A 22,271-nucleotide genomic window follows, 5' to 3' on the forward strand; every position below is an offset into this window, starting at 1 on the left:
GAGTAAAAGAGTAAAAATTGATTTAACAACTTGCTATGCAAATAGACACATCCGGGTTGGTCAGTAAAAAGGAATTTTCTTCTATATAGAAGTTGTTTATTGACCAAAAAATGGAGTCGGTTGCCTATCAAAATAATTGGTTGTAAATCAAAATGACTCTTTTTGTCATTTTTGAATGTGATCTGCTTAAATTCTTTTGCTGGACTACTGTCTTTGTCCAGCAGAAGAATTTAAGCAGACATATCCAGTAGACGCGTTTAATGTAAATTTAAAATTATTTTTAGGCATGATATTTCATTTATACAGGGTCCGGCAATAGTGCGTCGGGCATCTGTAGCTCCTAGTATAAAAAACTTGGGAAAAATTTTGTTTAAGTGTAAACCTAAAGTATGTACAAGGATGTATTTCAGGAAAATATTTTAACTTCTATAGGGTGGTTCAAAAAAGTGTGAGTGGATCGGGATGATTTTTTTTTAAATGGAATACCCTGTATATTATTGCATTTTTGGATTCCTTTCAGATCAGTTTACGTAACCCTAAGACATGATTAAATATATTTCGATAGTTTCGGAGATATTAATAAATATATTAAAAAATTATATTTTTCTACCTTCATTAAAAAAATACTACCAATACAAGAACTGTCCTGAAATCAAAACTATATTAGGTATTTACTTTAGATGGTCTATACTTAACTTTGCTATAAATATCGTAATCTTAAATCATACAGGATGTTCAAAATTCTACGCCAAACTTTCTAAAATATAAAATAATTTTGCTTTGTTTTTTTTTTTAAATGGAACAACCTGTATATTATTTTTTTATTAGATGGAGAATTAAAAAATGAACATTTTTTGTATTTCAAAAGTTTTTAATGGTTTTGCAGATACACGCAATATTATTTCATATGACTCTCTCAATGGTAAAATATTAGAGAAAAATCCTTGGGTGGCTTTGATAAAAATTTACTATGGAAAATGCCATATGAAATATAAAACCGCATATATCTGCCAAACCGTTAAAAATTTTGAAATACTCTAAATACAAAAAATGTTCCACTTTTTAATGCTCCATCTATTGAAAAAATAACATACAGGGTGTTCCATTTAAAAAAACGAAGAAAAATTATTTTATATATTAGAAAGTTTGGCGTAAAATTTTGAACATCCCGTATGTTATACGATTATCATATTTATAGCAAAGTAAGTACAGACCATGTAAAGTAAATATCTGATATAGTTTTGATTTCAGGACAGTTCTTGTATTATTAATATTTTTTTAAGAAAGGCTGAAAAATATATATTTTTTATTTATTTATTAATATCTCTGAAACTATCGAAATGTATTTACTCATATCTTAGGATTATGTAAAGTGATCTGAAAAGAAGCCAAAAATGCAATAATATACAGAGTGTTCCATTTAAAAAAAATCATCCAGATCCACGCACACTTTTCTGAGCCACCCTATAGAAGTTAAAATATTTTCCTGGAATACATCCTAGAACAGTGATTCCCAAAGTGGTCCAGGTGGACCCCCAGGGGTCCACAGGAGACTTGCTGGGGGTCTACGTAGGCGAACAAAAGATGGGGGTCCATAAGATGTTAATGGGGGTCCACGAAAATTTATCTGCTTTTGATAGTAAAGAGCAAAAATGTAAGCATAGTTTTTATAAGGGCCTACCTACATTGTTTTAAGTACCTATCTAAGCAGATAATATTTTAATAAGGCAAGCGACTGTTACTTGTCCAAACTTGCGTATTCGATATTACGTACAATTTCGTGTACAGACTTGCAAAGCGCTATCCGCCCGACAATGCTTAATGCTTGTTCAGACATGAACTTGATCACCACTATAAATACTTGATGCCAAAGGCAAACGCATTCATTTGTTTCCGGAATTTCGAAAAAAGGCGGAATTTGGAAAAAAGTTGTGAGAAAATTTATATCTGTGTTTGCTAGTGCCGGAGAAAAGTAAGTAACCTACCTTTTTTTGTTATAGTACTTAAGTATTTTGTTTACGTGTACTAGTTGGTTGATCACAACGGCCTGTATAGATAGGTAACTTAGTAACTTACAGATATTTTAATTGTCCTCTTTCGATTTGAAGACAAACACAGCACGTTTTATTCAATTGTTTTTCACGAGAGAAACACTGCCTCTCTAAAAAGGCCGAATAAGCAATATTGCAGAGCAATTAATTTTGTAATTTTTCTTGCAAATAACTACTAATTTTATAAAACAGTAATTTCATAATCATTTTAAATTGGTTTTGAAGTAACTATTTTATCAAAACTATTCCTTTTCGGAAAGAGCGAGCGGTGCGCGGGCGACGGGAAAAGGGCGGGCTTGACTTCGATGCCAGTTTGTCACGTTTTCACAATGAAGCCGCAGACAAAAATACGCAAATACACGGAGCGCGTGAACTCATTGATTTAATAAAATGTTAGTTATCGTTTTTATGGACAATTTTGGGATTTCGACTTTATTTTTTCCTACACAAATATGATCAGTATTCGATACTGAGTACACCAATTTTTATTTATACTATTAAAAATTAGTGGTAAATTATGTACTTTAAAATTGATACCGTTTTGTGAAAACGTCTGTATTTGTCTCAGCGGTTTATTAGTTGGTCCCTTTACAAGCCGTAATTCTATTTCCGCGTGCCTACAAAGGCTGCGGTGTGATACCTATATTCAGAAAAAAACTTGGTTACTAAAACATTTTTTTTACAGGTAAGGTAACTGACACGAAACATGGCTACAGCAAAGAAAAAATGTCGACAATATAGTATCGATTATTTGAAATATGTTTTTGTTCCATCAGAGGCAGACAAACAATTGCCCATGTGCCTATTATGCAACAAAGTTTTGAGCAATGACTCTATGAAACCATCAAAGCTCGAAGATCATCTAAAAAGGTGTCATACTGATAAAATAGGTAAAGATTTAAAATATTTTCAAACATTGAAAGAAAAATATGGAAAGAGACCCACCATGCACAGTATGTTCGCTTCAACATCTCAAAGTAACGATGATGGCTTGCGGGCATCTTACAATATCTCATTACTTATAGCAAAATCTGGAAAACCGCACACTATCGGAGAACAATTAATTTTACCCGCTGTTGAAGAGGTTTTAAAAACTGTTTTGCACAAATCTCCATTTGACGTACTAAAAAGAATTCCATTAAGTAACAATACTGTACAAAGACGCATTGATGAAATGAGCTCTGATATCGAAAGCTTTTTGTGCAATCATCTGCAAAAAACTCATTTTTCTATACAACTGGACGAGTCAACGTTACCCAGTAATGAAGCATTACTATTGGCATATGTCCGATTTATTGTTGAGGAAGAAATTCACGAAGAATTGCTATTTGCCAGAACTTTGGAGACTGACACTAAAGGCGAATCAATATTTAATGTCCTGAGTAATTTTTTTACGGAAAAATCGATCCCATTTACAAACATTATTTCAGTGGCAACAGACGGAGCTCCTGCAATGGTCGGGCGATATCGTGGGTTTATAAGTCATCTCAAAAGAATTATACCAGGACTTACAGCTATTCATTGCGTAATCCACCGACAACATCTTGTGGCAAAACATTTAAGTGACAGGTTGAACCAATCTCTTCATTTTGTAATAAAAGCTGTCAACAAAATCAGAAGCAATGCATTGAATACGCGTTTATTTGCTCAATTGTGCGACGAAAATGATGAAGACTTCCAACGACTGCTCTTACATACTGAAGTACGCTGGTTGTCGAAAGGTGCATGCTTAACGAGATTTTACTCTGTTTTCGATTCCATATTAGAGTTCTTAGAAAGTAGAGATCCAGATTTAAAAGAAAACTTGATCAAATTCAAAGCAGACATTGCGTATTTGACAGATTTGTTTAAAAAATTTAATGATATTAACTTGCAGTTACAAGGGGACAGCCTGAATTTAATAAAAACAAAGGGGATAATTTCGGCTTTTCTTGGGAAATTGAAATTTATGAAGCAAAACATTAGTCGGCGCGAATTCTCTCAATTTCCAAACTTGTCGCAGGTAGAATGTATTGATGAGGATATCCATACCTACAGTCAACATTTAAGTGCTCTGCATGATGACTTCAAAACCAGGTTTGAAGATATACTGACGATGGATATACCACCATGGATCATAAATCCATTTGATGAAACGGAAGTGGCCAATGTTGTATTACAAGAGGAGCTGCTCGAGCTAAGCACTAATGAGGAGCTGAAGGTGAAATTTAGAAAAGGCTACCCAACATTTTGGCTGCAAGCAGAAATACCCGAAAAATATCCTGGACTGTGGGAAATCGCAAGGAAATTTTTAATAGCTTTTCCCTCGTCATACCTTGTCGAAAGGAGTTTTAGTGCCGTTACAAACCTCTTAACAAAAAAAAGGAGCAAATTAAACATCACAGAGCAGGGGGATTTGCGGTTATTGCTCACAAAAATAAAGCCAAACATTGATCGTTTGCTGACACTCCATCAGATACATCCTTCCCATTAATTAAAATTATGACCTGAACCTATATTACCTTAATATTTTTCTTGTAATTCTATTCTTTTAATAAATAAAGTGATATAAAATGTACCATTTTTCGTTTTTATTTTACATATCGGAATATAGGGACAGAACTCAGAAGTGACACAATTTTTATTTTTTGGCGACTTTAAGAATGTGGTAGAAATGTAGCAGCAGGGGGTCCACCGAAACCAGTAAAATTTTGAAAGTGGTCCACGAGAAAAATAAGTTTGGGAACTACTGTCCTAGAACATACTTTAGATTTGCACTTGAACAAAATTCTTAAGCTTGTTATTCTAGGAGCTACAGATGCCCGACGCACTATTGCCGGACCCTGTATAGATGAGCATCCAACGAGAGAATAAATGAAATTAAAGTTGAGAATGTTATTTTAGTGCACACATAAATGGTATTTTCTGTAATTTTTTGGATGCCCTTTGTCAAAATTTTCCCAGACACCGTTTTTTTTTAGTTCCGAACATCTAATTAATAATTTTAATTGCTTGTTTCTTTTTTAATACACCCTCCCGCTGGCAACCAAAGTTAATATATATTACATGTTTCATCCGACTAATTCAACAAATGTATATTTTTACAATATGTATGCTTCTCAATTTAGTATGTATGTATATGTCGTGAAACCTATAAATAAAACATATACAAATAGTATAACCTATTTATTTCTTAAAGAAACACAATAATCATCAATAGTTTTAATCACACATGTTTAGTAATAAGAGAGTTAGTAAAGCAAATACTGTATTGATCATAGATAAATATAATTAAGCAAGATATGAAATGGCATATTGACTTTAAATCTGCTGTTATCCATGGGAAATACCGTATATTCGAAAAAAATGACGTCCGCAGTTCGCTTGGAAATGTCGATGCCATTTTTTTCGATTGTATGGTACTTTAAAATACAATAAAAGTTGCTGCTTCTTTTTCAGTTATAGAAAATCATTCATAAAATATATCATATATGTAGAATCCTGAAACAAAATATGTACAAATACTATTCAAATTTAGAAACTTCACAGGTCTTGACAGAAAAAAAAAACGAATTGAGTCAGTTAAGTGGCATCATGTAGAAACTATTAAAAAATTACATTATAAAAAAAACAATAATAAACTGTCTGTTGTAATCGCAAAACATTATCCGATGCACGTCATCAATCATATCGACATTGACATTAAAGTCTATAAACCTGACTAAATGAAATTTTGGCAAAAATGTTTGGTTTGGTTTGGTTTGGTACACTAATATACTTGGCAACACAATGGCAGATGAAGCTGCTCAGCAAGCTGCTAGAAGAGATACCATTGATTTCCATTATATTAGTAAATATGATCTTAAAGTTCTACTGCATAAAAGAACAGAAAGGGAATGGCAGAATGAGTGGGCAGGTCAAAGACATTATAAAGATAGACCGAACATCTCATTCATAAATACTCGTTGGAAGTGTATCAAACATTCCAACGTGTCAAACAAGGACAGAAGAGACAGAGAAGTCTAAAATTTCCGACCCCGGCAACTAGGCGCATTTGGATTGTTCTAATGGCCAGTGGCGTCGTCGTTTTTGAAAGAATTTAATTAGTAAAGTAAAAGTAAAAGTAATTAGTAAAATTTTTACTCATATTAATATACTACATTAACACTTTTTCGTCAGATGAGTTTTGTTATAAGGTCTAATATAATAATATAATTAATATCCCATATATACTTATGTTGAAACGTTAGTAGGTAGTTTTCGAAAATCGCTCCAACGTCGATTTTCAATTTAAACTTTCAGTTACTTCTATATAAACTTTCAGTTACTTTTGAATATTTACAGGGTGACTCAAGTTTCTGAAACAGTTCTATATTAGGACTTTTCATTCAATTTTTTTTCAGAATATAGAGGCAATGGTAAAGCATATTTTAGACATTTTTGTAAACATAGGTGGCCGGAACATATTTTCAAACTAAAGTTGTAGATTTGCCATTAAATTTCCATTCCAGAAATACCTAGGGTTGCCACCTGTCCTTTTTTGAAAAGGACAGTCCTTTTTTGGAATAACTTGTCCTTTTGACTTTTTGACTTAAAAAGTCATTTTTATTTACGTATTTTCCCTGAGAAAATTACCTACAGCAAACAGAAATATTCTTTTCGTCCAAATTTAATTAGAGATGTTATAAAACTTATAAATAAATTTTTCTTGTTTAGAATAGGCAACATTATTTAGAACTTCCCGTTTAATCTCAAATGATAGTTTAGGTTTTAGTTTTACCTTTTTTGATCTTAAAAGGAACTTTTCAAAATTAGTAATTAGTACCGATTTAGTTAGTTCGCAATCGATAGCTTCCTGTGAAGTACTCTGTAATAGTTGTTTAATCTTGTATTATTAATAACTTCCTATACCTAAAATCAATATTTAATGAGAAAATTGTGTTTTTTTTGAAAATATAAGACAAGATATGACTCTTTCGGTCTTCTTCTTGTATTATGATGGCTCTGATACGAGGCAATTACCTTTTAGTCTCTCAATAGAAGGCATTTGTCATTAAAAGTATCAAATCTGTGTGCTACAGTATGGGATTTTTGTCGCATAATAATGAATATTACTTACTATTAATTATAATGTTTATTTACAAACCCATTACTTTTAAAGGTAGCTTCATCAGACAATCAAATTTTAGTTAAATGTCTCAATCTTCATGAACTGTATTAAGCATATGTATTGCGGTTTGAATCACCCTGTATGTTGACAAAAATATTTTGAAAATGTGCGTTACAATGGCCTCCATCTTATATAAAAAATTGAAACAAAAATCACAAACCAAAAACGTAATAGGTAAAAAGCTTTTTTGGAGGCCTGGGTCACTCTGTATATAGGTATGTATAAAACTAGTAGCCTAAAAATTATTTACAGTTCGTCCCATTCTAAAAAAAGGTAAACACACCGTACAAATAACTAAACAAGGCCGAAGGGGCAGATATTATAAAGCAGTAAAATGTAAAAAAGGTCGGGTAAACACCTTTGTTTATTTGTTGAGCAAAATTCCTTTAGAATATCGTATATAATGACCAAAATATGACGCAATTTTAAGAAAAAAAAAATGTCACTTTCTGGCTTATAATAAAGTTTCAAATGCAACGTTTATATTCAAATTTGTTATGATCTACAACAGTTAGGTAGTAATTGAGACGAATTATAATTCAATTACCGGTTACTACGTTCTTGTTTTAATAGATCAAATTTCAACAAATATAATTAGAAATTATTTTAATTGTAAGGGGCTCCCTTGTGGGACGCCTATGTACAATTACGGCGGAAATTTGTACCTACCTGTGAAAAAACAAATTCGGGTAATTTGAGCTTATTTTTCCACACACTTGACACTGTCGTATCATATTGAAAATTCGCAGATTCAAAAGTACGTTAAACAAAAAAACTACTGAAAAACACTGAAAAGTTCATTTCGGACTTGATTCCGACTTCAAACACACCGCAAGCTAAACGTAATACGCTATAACGGACCAAGGGCCGTCGCGAGGGGTGGTGGGACGGACGGCTCTTTTTCATTCTGGAAGACTAGCAGCGACGTTGCCAATAGTTCTAGACGTTTCAGCACATTAAACAGTAAACATGTCCTTTAATAGTAACGCATATATCCTCTGGTTAATAACATATTATTACGCATGCTTTTTTAAAAATAAACTATTAATTTAATTAAGAAATTGAGATTTATTGATATCCGGTGAAGGTTTTAAAGTCACCTTTTCTGCAAATCAAACTAAGTAGATAGGCCCAAATTTGAGATGTGGCAATGTCGCCTTCTCTATCTCAGTTGGTTTTTACAGTACGTAGTCAATCTCCGATTGTTTGATCGGGTTAAAATGCACAATGTGATATCTGTTCTTCCTAATAAATGGGGCAGGTACACCTTCAAAGCTTTGCGCAATAAAACAGGATCCGTCAACCCCATCCTTACGTCTTGCACTAGGACGAGCGGATGAATCCAGAGTGCATCGTCTTCGTATTGGGCATACTGCGGTGACTCATGCATATCTGCTTAACAGAGAAATACATCCAATGTGTATAGTCTGTGATGTTGAGTTGACAGTAATTCACATTATATATGAATGTCCTCAATATACGGTGGAAAGGAATAGATTCGATATACGTGGTGAAATTCGTAATAATTTAACTGAAGTAGAAAAAATTAAAAATGTTTTGAAATTTATGAAAGATATTAATATATACCACCAACTGTGATACTCGTCTGTGATACCCAAATCCAACTGTGATACTGTGATGTAAACAATTACCTATTTTTCTTATTGTTTGTTTTTTGTTGTCTATTTTTTTTGGTGTTTAGTTTTTTATCCTTTTGTCACTCAATTTGAAATGTATATGTCAATGTAGTTTTATAAATTTTGAATCGCCCTTGTAAGATTGAATCCCTTGAGGATATTGAGATAGATCTCTGTAATTGCATTATTGTTAACAATAACGAGTTGTATATGGCTAATGATCCTGGTGATTGATGCCTAGGAAAAAAAAATCGTGTTTTTTGAATCTTTGTGAGTAATTCTCGTTTTTTTGCCTATATTTTCATAGTCTTTTTCTAAAAAATTGGACTTTTAAGCTCAAACACTTGTTTTAAGAACTAAATTTTAGAGTTTTGTATTGCATTTCTTGAAATTGTGTGTTGAAAATATGCCGAAGCATTTAAATAGTCCAAACAGAGCTTGTAGCTTCCCTGATAAACAATTTGAACGCGAACGTGACAATAAAGGTCTTTTATTACCCTTGAGTGCAATCAGAGAAGTAAGTTTGATTGATAAGCACATTATACCACTTTCAAAATTAGTTTTTATTAAATTCTGTTTGTGCATTAATAGCACCCTCTTACTTGTTATTACCACTTAAGGCGTTGTAAGATGTACATCAATAAATAAATAACCCATAATAACGCTTAGAATAATCTTTATAATGGACTAGTTTTTGCCAATATGTAATAAGGAATATAAGCTATAAAACAAATAAATCAATTAATTACTAAAATATTAGTTATTAAATTAAAAATTAAATTAAAAAGTCTTTAAAAAATTATATAATAAATATATTAATTGTTTGTCAATTTTAAATTACGATTCATCTCATAAATCCATCACAATCTGACAGCGCTGTCGCCATCGCTTGTCGCCCAAAGTTGATCACGTGCATCGAAAATTGTTTTGCGATTACCATATTTGCGTCAAGCAGAACATATTAACAATAATTTGTAATAAAACAGAACATAGTTTAAATTCACGCACTCTTTTCACTATCTCCTTAAATACATTTATTTAGGACCATACAGTATTAAAAAACATTCAGACACCCAAAGCGCCATTCAAAAGCCGAGCAAATCCACTCATCAAGCCCCATCCGATACGATCAGCAATAGAATCCACATACCTCTCGCCGAGCGTGAAGAAGACGTTGAGTGTTGGATAGAACGGAAGAATGCATAAGAGTATTTGGTGGCAAGTAGTGTAAGTAGTTTAGAGAGTCTACTCTCTTTCTTTGTGTATGAGTTACCTGGAAATCTCCGATCTTGTGCAAAGCGTTATGTACCGTGGTTTCCTGCAGGTCTTTTATATTGTGCAGCGTACGCTCGGTAGCGTCACCTAAAAAGATAATGTAATAATTTTCCAATATAATACCACAAGATGTTTCCGGATTACCGAATAATACAAAGGCGTAGTGTTGCCGGTATCGCATTGAGTGTCAGGTAAAAGTATTAGGTAATCCCGAAACATCGAGTTGTATTCAAAAGATTATACAACGAAATAAAGTGCATATATCCTTCTTATCTTAAACATTTTTATTGTAATAATTACTTTCTTTTGCCATTTTGTAATAAGAATTGACGGGTTATTTTGTTTAAAGATAAGATAAAAGACTTCTGAATCACAAAACATCCCCCTTAGAACTTTTTCTTTAACGGCCATAAGCGGGAGTAAAAGACCAACCGCCCGAACCAAACACTACAGGCGCCACCGGTCATCAAATGGTGTAAAAATTGCGAAAATTTAATCATCTAATTTTGACACAAGGGGTCGCGCTTAACTTTTTCAATTTTATTTCAACATTCATTGTTTACAAACTATATTATTAGACTTTGTTGTATTTTGTGAATGTATAAATGTTTTCTTAGTATAAAGTTGCATTATAGTAATTTAAATTATATTACATACATATTTAAAATTCAAATATTATGACATATATGTCAGTTGCCGTCTAAAATGTCATCTTGATAACAAAAAGTTAGTTATTGTCAAAAGTAGTTAAAATCATGTTAAAATATTAAAATTTACGTTATAATTAGATATTTTATATTATTTCAACAACAAACACATAATAGTACAGCGTAATGTTGATATGCAGGTCCAAAACAAAAAGTGCCGTTATATTTTTCAGTTTTCGATGTCAGCCGCGGAAGTTTCAGTGATTTTAGTGTTATAGGATATTTTTATTTGTGAAATAGAAATATTGCGTTTGGATTGCAAAACTAAATGTGGACGTTTTATTGCAATGTAAGTAAGCGTTTGTCCATTTTATATTTTACTTTTTTCACACCTATGACAAATATACATATTGTCAAGGTGTATGTGGCGCCATCTGTCGGAGAAGCGAGCAACTAAAACCGCAACGTGTCCAGAAACCTGAAGACAATATTTTGTTGTAGCGCCATCTCTTAATCAAGTCGACAAGTAAGCGAAGCAGACAATAGAATGTACTAGTAGATGGCGGACCCGTCCCGATAATTTTAGATTGTTCGCGAAACACTCACCACAGCTATATAAAAGGAGCGCTTACGACAGTTGGAGAAGTTTACAGTTTTTGAAATTTGAATATACCGCGTGGAAATTGAAAATCGGACAATTTGGTGAAGGAATCTTATAAATAGTTAGTTTGTTGTGTGTTATAAGTTAGTAATTGTGTATAAAGTGAGAAAATAAATTCGTTAAGTATTTTATCGTGAGTTTAAATTAGTGGACCCACGGAATCCGTAACAATTGGTGTCAGAAGTGGGATTCAAGAGGATTTTAAGAAGAAATTAAGTGGATTGGACGATTTTTACACCGAATTTGGGAATTTTATGGTTGGTACGAGACAGCAAGCGAAGAAAATGGAGGAAGTAAGCAAATTATTGGGCGATTTTATGGAGAAATTAGAAAGAGAAAAGGAAGAGGAAAAATACGACGTCAACAAGAACAGGACCGGCTTGAGAACATTTTCGAAGATTTAAAAATTCAACGACAACAAGACAAACAAGAAGAACAGGACCGGCTTGAGAAAATTTTCGAAGATTTAAAAATACAACGACAACAAGACAAACAAGAAGAACAGGACCGGCTTGAGAAAATATTAGGAAATTTGGAAATTCGTGTGGAGGAGCGACGTCACAGGGAAAGACAAGAAGATCAGGACCGTCTTAAGAGAACTTTGGAAAATCAGGAATTTCGACTACAGAAGAATTTTGAAGACCTGGAAAAACGGCAGGAAAATCACCTTCAAGAAGCCGTAGAAGATCTTGAGGAACGCCTTCAGCAGAAAATGGAAAAATTAGAGATGGACCTACAGAAGACCAAGGCACAAGTAAGAACACCTGGCGTTCATGGAACTGCGAACCTCAAGGCCCCGACCTACGATGGACAAACCACCTGGACGATGTACCACCGCCAGTTTGAAGCAGCGGCTGCTGCCAATGGATGGACTGACCAGGAGAAAGCAGCGGCACTTGTCATCGCGCTGCGTGGCCCTGCCCTGGAACTCCTGCAAACTATTCCTGCAGCCCAACAGCAGGAATATCAAACTTTGGTCGCTGCACTGGACAGAAGATATGGCGACCAACATCGACGCCAACTTTACCAGGCACAGATCAAGACACGCCTGCAGAGGTCCGGAGAGAGTCTGCAGGAATTTGAAGCAGACTTACGTCGGCTGGTACACCTGGCATATCCAGAAGCACCGGAAGGATTTAGGGAGGAACTCGCTGCTCAGTGCTTTATCAGCGGACTGAGGGACAACGAATTACAGAGGGCGCTGCAAATATCCCGATTTTCCACCAGCAGCGAAGCACTGGTCAGGGCGCTGGAAATCGAAGCTGCCTTTAGCGCCATCCCTAGGCCGAAGATAAGATCGGTAACGGTCGAGGAACAGCCCGAAAGCACTCACAGAGGTTTGGAGGAGATGTGTAAGAAAGTCGACAAACTATGTGAGCTACTAATAAACAAGGGAGTCAACAACACCCAGACAGAGAACCAGAGAAGATTCCAGGATATGAGGTGCTATGGATGCGGCAGGAATGGCCACATCAAACGGGATTGTCGCATCCAAATGCGATTCCATTCACCATCCAGAGAACATCGGCACATCGGAAGATCCCAGGACATAAGTTGCTATAGATGTGGCAGGAATGGCCACATCAAATGCGATTCCGTTTACCATCGAGAGAACATAGGCACCAGGAAATCAACACTAATGAGCGAGTATTGGCTGAAGAAAACAGAGCCCCTAGGATGTTTTCCGTTAGGAGTCTAGGAAAAACCGTTGACAGTTTGGTGATCAACGGGAAGGTCAATGGTAGAAGAATTCGAATGACTGTGGACACAGGCGCTATGGTATCGTTGGTGCGGACTAACTCAGTGCAAGGATTGAAGATGATGCCTCTTAGAAGAAGAGTGTATTTACGTACAGTTACGGGGGATATGGCCGTTGTACGGGGAGAGGCTTTCATAGAACTGGAGTTAGGGAATTTGAAGTTTCGGCATAGCGTTTTAGTGGCAGACATTGAAAATGATTTTATCATGGGTATGGATGTGATCAGTCAACATGGTTTTTCGTTCGATCACCATAGAAACATCCTGAAAATCGGAAATGAGGAATTTTCTGTATCTAAAGAAAAGAGACCAGGAAATATGGAAGAAAGATCATCGAAAATTGTGATGATACCTGGTGATACCAAGAAGACTGTGTTCGGGAAACTAGAGAAAACCGCTGGGTGCCGTGTAGGACGGGTACAAATTATCGACAACGACCTAGATCGACGACGAGCTACCTTGGACAAGAAAATGAAACATCGCGAAAGCACTATAAGAATAAGGAATTTTAAGCTTAGAACTGACGAACCATGGACGACGATACAATTGAGGAAAGATCAAATGGAAGATCCAGACATCGGAGCAATACTACGGCTCAAGGAAGGTAACGGCGAGAGACCACCGTGGCAGGATATTGCGGACAGAGGGCTAGTTTTCAAAGCTCTCTGGGCTCAGTGGAATTCACTGGTGATTGAGAATGGATTGTTAAAGCGCACGTGGGAAAGTGCGGATGGCAGGACAGTAACAACTCAGTTACTGGTACCAAGGAAGAAAGTTACCCAGGTATTAGAAGAAATTCATGGTGGTAAAACTGGAGCCCATCTTGGGGTAAACAAGACCCTGAGCAAGCTGAGAGACCGTTTTTACTGGGTGGATTATTGTGAAGATGTTAAGAAATGGTGTCAACGTTGTAAGATTTGCGCAGCTAGACAAGGACCAAGTACTCGATCTGGAGGAAAAATGGAACAAGATAACGTTGGACGGTCGTTCGAAAGAGTCGTTAGGAAGGAAAGATTATTGGGAATTCATAAGGCCGTGAGAAGTAAGATTACGCTAGCCAGTGACCGGATGAAAGCTCGTTACGACCTCAGAGCTAATTCTACGGGATTTCAACAGGACGATAGAGTATGGTTGTATAATCCACAGCGCAAGAAAGGAAGGTCCCCAAAGTTAACTCCAGCATGGGAAGGTCCTTATACAGTCATCAAGAGGATAAATGATGTAGTGTACCGGATTCAACGCAGCCCTAGAAGTAAGATGAAAGTAGTTCATCTGGATCGATTGAAGAGATACCAGACAGGAAACCTTGATCGGGACGATCAAATTTGAGAAGGGGGCAATGTCAAGGTGTATGTGGCGCCATCTGTCGGAGAAGCGAGCAACTAAAACCGCAACGTGTCCAGAAACCTGAAGACAATATTTTGTTGTAGCGCCATCTCTTAATCAAGTCGACAAGTAAGCGAAGCAGACAATAGAATGTACTAGTAGATGGCGGACCCGTCCCGATAATTTTAGATTGTTCGCGAAACACTCACCACAGCTATATAAAAGGAGCGCTTACGACAGTTGGAGAAGTTTACAGTTTTTGAAATTTGAATATACCGCGTGGAAATTGAAAATCGGACAATTTGGTGAAGGAATCTTATAAATAGTTAGTTTGTTGTGTGTTATAAGTTAGTAATTGTGTATAAAGTGAGAAAATAAATTCGTTAAGTATTTTATCGTGAGTTTAAATTAGTGGACCCACGGAATCCGTAACAATATATTGAAATTTTATAATTCGTTTTATTTAAAAAATATTAGAAAACAATCTTGCAATCCTGTAATTGACATAATCGTTAGGTAATATATTCCATTTAAATGTAATATGTTACTTTACAATTAAAAAAAATTTAAAAATATATTAAAAATATATACAGGCATTAATTGATTTTTTTGAGTGCGAACAAACACGAGAGGGGCGCTTTATTATTTACTTTCATTTCTTAACATGATAGATGAAGTTCTAAAGGGGGATGTTTTGTGTTCTGAATTAATATTTCAAAAAATGACAATTACAATATGGCCACCAAGCAATAATCACTTATTAATCACATCCATTTATATAGGAAAATATACATAGAGTTGTATAATCCAATAAATATGAAAAGAAACGTGTTAACTCAGAGAAACTCGAAAATAAAAATATAAAAATATGTAATATAAATATTTACTGATACAACGACAAGTTTATATTTATATCTTGCAATGTTGTGACGTTTCATAAACATACCGGGTGCATCTCAAAAATGGCTAACCGCTATAACTTTTTTATTTTTTCACATAAAAGAACGAGATTTGGTATGTTAGTATATGGACATAAATTAGGATTGATTGACTTAATGAATTGTTTTCGGCCACTTCCTGTTTCACCGGAAATGACTACAACTTTTGCTTTTTAAATGGCACCGTCGGTATTTTACTTTATTCGATAGAAAATAACACTGAATCGAATGCATATAATATGTCAACATTTGACATATTCGCTCAAAAACAAATTGTATCGTCTAATGTTTTTAGTGTCTTGTCCTGACCGGTTAAAAAATGCCCAAATCGTATTTTTAATCATATCTCAATTTTGTCAAATGGAACGAGGGTGACTCATTAGCATATTTGAAAAAAGTATTTTTTTACGAATAATTTGATACCACACATTTAGTATTTCGAGTCAATTGTCGTTATGCACCGCAAGCTATAATGTCAAATAAACTATATGCGAAAATGACAAAAGTTAACATATGATATGTCATTCTATTCAGAGTGTCATTTTCTATCGAATAAAGTAAAAAAATACCAAGGGTGCCATTTAAAATCCAAAAGTTGTAGTCATTTCCGGTGAAACCGGAAGTGAGCGAAAACAGTTGAATATGTCAATCAATCCTAATTTATGTCATATACTAACATACCAAATCTCGTTGTTTTATCTGAAAAAAATCAAAAAATTATAGGAGTGAGCCAGTTTTAAGACGCACCCGGTATATGTATACATACTTGGACACAAACTTATAATTTTATAAATATTAGTAGAAATTTTACGGAAAAATTGCCTAGAGATTCCTGCTCTATACTATCTAGTAATATATTGTATACCGATTTGGTCATTTTGGAAGTGTAGTCTGGATTTTAACGTGTAAGACAGAGAACAATATAAATGACTGGTTGACAGACAGAGAGACAAAATCAAAAGCGGCATACAGTGTTGCCGGTTTTTACGTTTGTAGGAAAATTTGTGTAGAAAAAAAAGAAACTGTTTTAAAAACTTTCATGTATACTACTGAAATGAAGATAATATATCTAAGCTAAATATAATATATTACATCTCTAGTAAAATGAGCAAGTCATTGTGAAAAATAAGGTTCCAACCCTAGATGCAACATTTTCCATAAACGCCTACTTGTGCGATTTGAACTTTTGATTCAAAATCGGCCAATACCGCATAGTAATGTATCATCCCAACTTTTATCTCTTTTTAATACATTTGATTTTACATTAAGCTGCCTACATCACTGTCTTACACGTTAAAATCCAGACCACACTTCTAAAATGGCCGAATCGATAGAGTATACTAGTATTTCTATTAGAGTAGAGAAGTAATGTTTTAAAAAATGTTTGGAAAAATCTTTTTAATACATTTGATTTTCCATTAAGCTGCCTACATCACTGTCTTACACGTTAAAATCCAGACCACACTTCTAAAATGACGATAAAGTATACTAGTCTATTAGAGTAGAGAAATTATGTTTTAAAAAATGTTTGAAAAAATACTATATTAAATCTCGAATAATCTATAGATAAGGGAAATTAAAGCAGGAATGGATGACACAGGAAATACTAGACCTCATGGATGACAGACGGAAGCAGAAGGCAAACCCGATAGAATACAAACGTTTAAATGGGATCATTAGGAAAAAGTGCCGTGAAGAGAAAGAGATCTGGATGTCAACAAAATGTCAAGAAATAGAGCAACTACAAGCAAAGTATGACACCTTCAATGTTCATAAAAAAGTGAAAGAATTTACAAACAGACACAGAAAACACCAAGAAACAATCCTAAGAAACGATAACAACGAGATAATTCTAGGAGTAAAGGCTAAGCTTGTGAGATGGAAAGAATATATCGAAACACTTTTTAATGATGACAGACCCTATTCCCCACCACCGATAGATCACATACTGAATGAAAAGGCTCCAGCAATAACCAAAGACGAAGTTGTTCATGCAATAAAAGCGCAGAAAAGCGGAAAAGCTACCGATCCCGATAAAATAAACGTTGAAATACTTAAACTCATTGCAGATAACGAAAGCAGAAGTCTAGATTTGGTAACAGCATTATATAGCTGTTAAAACAAATTATATAGCTCAAGCAAAATACCGTCAGATTGGCTTAAATCAACATTCGTAACCCTGCCAAAGAAACCCAACGCCTCACAATGTGATGACTATCGGATGATAAGTCTTATGTCCCATGTCCTCAAAACCTTTCTTAGAATCATCCACACTCGAATCTACAAGAAGTGCGAAAATCAGATGGACAACACCCAGTTTGGCTTCAGAAACGGACTCGGAACGCGTGAAGCACTCTTCTCCCTAAATGTAATGACAGAGGTGTAGAGACACGAATGTGAATGTATTTGCATGCTTCATAGACTATCGTAAGGCGTTCGACTGTGTTAATCATCAGAAGATGATCAAAATTCTAAGAACAACCGGAGTTGACGAACAAGACCTACGTTTCATATCAGAACTTTATTGCCATCAAACGGCGGTAGTTGAGATGAAGCAGTCATCATCGGAAGATATACAAATCAGACGGGGTGTTCGGCAGGGTTGCGTCTTGTCTCCGCTCCTGTTCCTGTACTCGGAGACTATATTTAGAGAAGCACTGGATCGAATCCAGGGCGGAATCAAGTTCAATAGAATCCCAATAAACAATATCAGATATGCCAATGATACGGTTATAATAGCCAACGATATACAAGAACTGCAAAGCATTATAGATTCCGTAGTCCACTATAGTGAGATGTTTGGACTGCATCTCAATGTATCCAAGACCAAACTATTGCTCTTTTCTAAGACTCCAATAAATGCACATCTGCGTGTCAAGGGACAAACAATCGAACAAGTGACCTCAATAAAGTATTTAGGAGCTAACATCAATAGTCAGTGCGACCCGAAAAGAGAAATATTTTCAAGAATTGAGCAAGCGAGAAAAATCTTCGTGAGAATGAAATCATTTTTTACAAGAAGAGACCTCAGTGCGGATCTCAGAATTCGAATGGCCAGATGCTACGTCTTCTCTGTGTTACTCTATGGATGTGAGAGCTGGACACTGGATTCACAGACCGAGAAGAGAATAGAAGCCTTCGAAATGTATATATATACAGACGGATGCTGCGAATCTCATGGGTACAAAGGATCACCAACAATGAAGTACTCCAGCGCATACAGAAACAAAAAGAGATACTGAACACCATCAAGGAAAGAAAAATGCAATACCTGGGTCATGTGATGAGAGGTGGTAGATACGAAATACTGCGCCTCATAATAGAGGGCAAAGTGCAAGGGAAAAGATCAGTAGGAAGACGCCAGAACTCATGGCTAAAAGATTTGAGGAGATGGTTTGAACGCTCGTCTGCGGAAATCTTCCGGGCTGCAGTTTCCAGAGCCACAATTGCCATTTTGATCGCCAACCTTCGGCAGGAGAGGGCGTGATAAGAAGAAGAAGGGAAATTAAAACAACTTTGGTTACACGTCATCAATGACACCATGCGTCGTCTTATGGAGTTTGCTGGTGGTCGTATTATGATGTGCAACCAAAGTTATTTTAATTTCCCAAAGATAATATGAAAAATATTTGGTATAATTAAGTAAATATGGGAATTTATATTTAATAGAATGTTCTATTTTTTTTCACCAGTTCCATTATCAGTTCTGTTCTTTAAATAAATATTTTGATAAAGCAGCAAATATTTGCTTAATCAGCTTTGATAGAACAGTAACTATCAACAAGTATATGTTCTTATTTTTACTTACTAATTGGCTTGATTGAACTCTTAAGTCCTTCCATTGAAGTCATATTCATAACTTCATTAAAAATATGTGCAGCACTAGATGGCGAATCTTGTTTGTTTTCTTCTGATATTACTAAAACACGAGATAACATTATTTTAACAATAGGGCCTCTAGAATACTGTATAGTTTCACTCTAGTCATTTCCATGAAACAATTTAAGAGTGTCCACTACATATTTTTTATATATAATAATAATAATAATAGCTCCCGTATTTAGCGTTTAACGCCTTGGGAGTAGCCAGGTACAGCTTGCCATGCTAGAGCCGTTCGGTATACATGGAAGGTAATGTGGCTCGCACTATGCGTCAACCGCCTATTATTACCTCAGGATTGTGAATCCCAAGTACTCATTTAAGGCTGAGTCGACCTAGGTACCCAAACTATTTTTATTTTAATAAAAATAGTCGGCTGATGAAACGCCGGGTGTAGGATTCGAACCCACTACCTTGAAATTGGTAGACGAGAGCCTCTACCTCTACGCCACCGGACACCTCATATTTTTTATCAAATTTAAAAAAAAAGTATGTCATATGTTTCTAAAATCAGAAAGGATGTGTTATTCTATGCACCTCTAATATACAGGGTGGTCCGAACTGTATTCCGGAAACTTCGGCAGCATATTCTACAGATAAAAATTAGTAAAAAAGTTCGCATAAATGTATGTCCTAAAAATGCTTAGTTCCGAAGATACAGGATGTAGAAGTTTCATTTTTATTTATGTTGTTTTTGGTAAAAAATGTGTCTTGGTAAAAATCGCTATGATCAACTGTTCTCAAGATATTTACAATGGAAATAGTAAATACATGTCATTATTGACTAAAAATAAACATGTTGAGTAGATATAGTTGAAATTATAAATTTGGGAATTTACAACTTATTTTTTTTTAATTAATCATAAATTCTTCTTAGAAAAAATGATGATAAAACAGTTTGTGTTGAACTTTTGGCAAAAAAACATTTCAAATTTATGATTTCAGTCTACTATTTAAACCTTGTTTTTTAAAGATTTTAGCGATTCGCAAGATTTAAATTTGGGGGGCGGGAAAGTTAAAGTGTTTTCAACTTTTTGCGGATATTCACGCGATTTTAAGTTTCGCGTTTGCGCAGAATGGTGTTGTGATCCGGTTATCGATTATTTTGACGACGCTGCCGCAAAGTAATTGAAAGCATTTCTCCAGTTAAAATAGGTTCTCGTGCATAATATGTTTTTGATATATATGGTGACAATTTTTCAACCAAGTTATCAAACTCCTGTACAGACAATCTGTAAAAATTCCTAAATTTTTTCTCATCTTTTGTCCTTATTTCTTGAATTAAATTGCGATAAGCATCTTATTGCTTATGAAATTTAAATATTTCACATGTCCCAAATGACCCATAAATGACCTATAAACCTGTGCTATTATATTCTCTTCTACGTTTTAACAATAAGTAAATGGCAATTTTGCACCTTATTCTGTTCCAATCCCACAATCGTAATCGATATTCATAATCATTAAACAAATTTAAACTCATATTGTATGCTATAAAATCTAAAATAAAGATCGTAAACACGAATAAATATGTATAAAACAAATTAAGTTATCTCAGGTTATGATTTTTTTTGGTAACTTTCAGTGGAGCAAAAATGAAATGTCCCTAAAAATTCGCGACTGTATGAAATAGGTCCAAATTTTGCGAATATGTTTTGGCGAATCGCTTTTCGCAATTCGCGTCTATATGAAACAAGCTTTAGTCAACATGTTTAATGTATGTCAATAATGACAGGTATTGATAATTTTGATTCCAAATATCTCGAAAACCATTATTCATAGCGATTTTTACCAAGAGACCTTTTTTACATAAAAAACGTCGTAAATGTATATTTTTTACTCACTAGTCTTATACAGGTACGGACGAAAAATTATTACTCTTCAAACCACTTAAAAAATATGTGGAGGCGCCCTCTACAAGTAGGAGATTCTTTTTTACAGCGCATCGATTCACACGACACACGATTCTTTTTTACAGCGCATCATTCAAATCTTGTGGATCCGTGAATCAATGAATCGAATCTCACGATTCATTTTTAATTGTCTTATTTTCAATCTTTGCCCACCTCTAGTGCCTATACTATTTTTGATTATATGTGTTAAAAGCATAAAAACACACTAGAAGTATATACAGGTTGTTAACTGAACAATTACTTATAGGGGAACAGAATGGCAACACTGCCTATTGAGAACGCATGCACTTATAGCAGGGCCGTATCTGGAGGGGTGTTTTGGGGGTTCAACCCCCCCCCCCGAAATTATGGCCGAAAATTTTTAAAAAGTAATGATCATTAAGTAAGTAAAAACGAAACAAAAAAGAAGAAGAAGAAGATGGATGAATATCAATGACTAAAGAATACAAGGACATGTAACGCCCATATACGGACTGCAGCAGAATTTGTGACCTTAGACGCCAACTTTTTAGACATAATGAATGAATCATCAGCTGGTCATCAGCGACAATTTTAGCGATTTTTAATAGTTGGTTGTGTGTAGTGCACTTTGTATAAACTTTATTAAAATGGTAATTTGTTCACCTTTCAAGTGTAAAAGGCGCAATGATAAGAAAGAGCCAGAAATTACGTTTTATAGGGAAATAAACAGTCCCCTACACCTTTTTAGCGTTTTTTTTTTATTGAATTCGATAATTATTTTTCTGATATTATATGTACTTGATATGTACTATACGTCGATGCTAGTTATGTACCTTTTGTTAACATTTTAATACTTTTTTTTCGTAATTAATTAGTATGATACCACCCGATACACCATAGGCGTAGTGAAAACATATCATATCAAAAATATAAATATCCCTTCAAGCGGCAATGTTAAGTAAAATATGTGCCACGGCACTGTTTGGAAGAATGGTCACAGTTTGGTCTCGGGTGCTATTTATCCTTGTATTCTTTAGTCATTGATGAATATACATTATACACCCTAACCTCACTTT

At 34.8% G+C, this 22,271-nt stretch overlaps 1 protein-coding gene across 2 annotated transcripts in view; it reads right to left on the bottom strand.

The window, feature by feature from the left end:
* LOC115890525 overlaps window positions 1-22,271 on the bottom strand; it is a 52,756-nt gene that overhangs the window by 26,331 nt on the left and 4,154 nt on the right. Inside the window, exons 4-5 of one of the 2 annotated variants that reach the window (XM_030910769.1) lie at window positions 19,251-19,361; window positions 9,988-10,199 (exon numbers count right to left, since the gene is read on the bottom strand). In XM_030910769.1, the coding sequence (XP_030766629.1) occupies window positions 9,988-10,199; window positions 19,251-19,361 (323 nt within the window). The remainder of the gene's footprint in view (window positions 1-9,987; window positions 10,200-19,250; window positions 19,362-22,271) is intronic. The other variant, XM_030910770.1, reaches the window with a different exon arrangement.

Source organism: Sitophilus oryzae, unplaced genomic scaffold (assembly GCF_002938485.1).
Source record: "Sitophilus oryzae breed Bouriz unplaced genomic scaffold, Soryzae_2.0 scaffold_87_pilon_pilon, whole genome shotgun sequence".
Lineage (NCBI taxonomy): Eukaryota > Metazoa > Arthropoda > Insecta > Coleoptera > Curculionidae > Sitophilus > Sitophilus oryzae.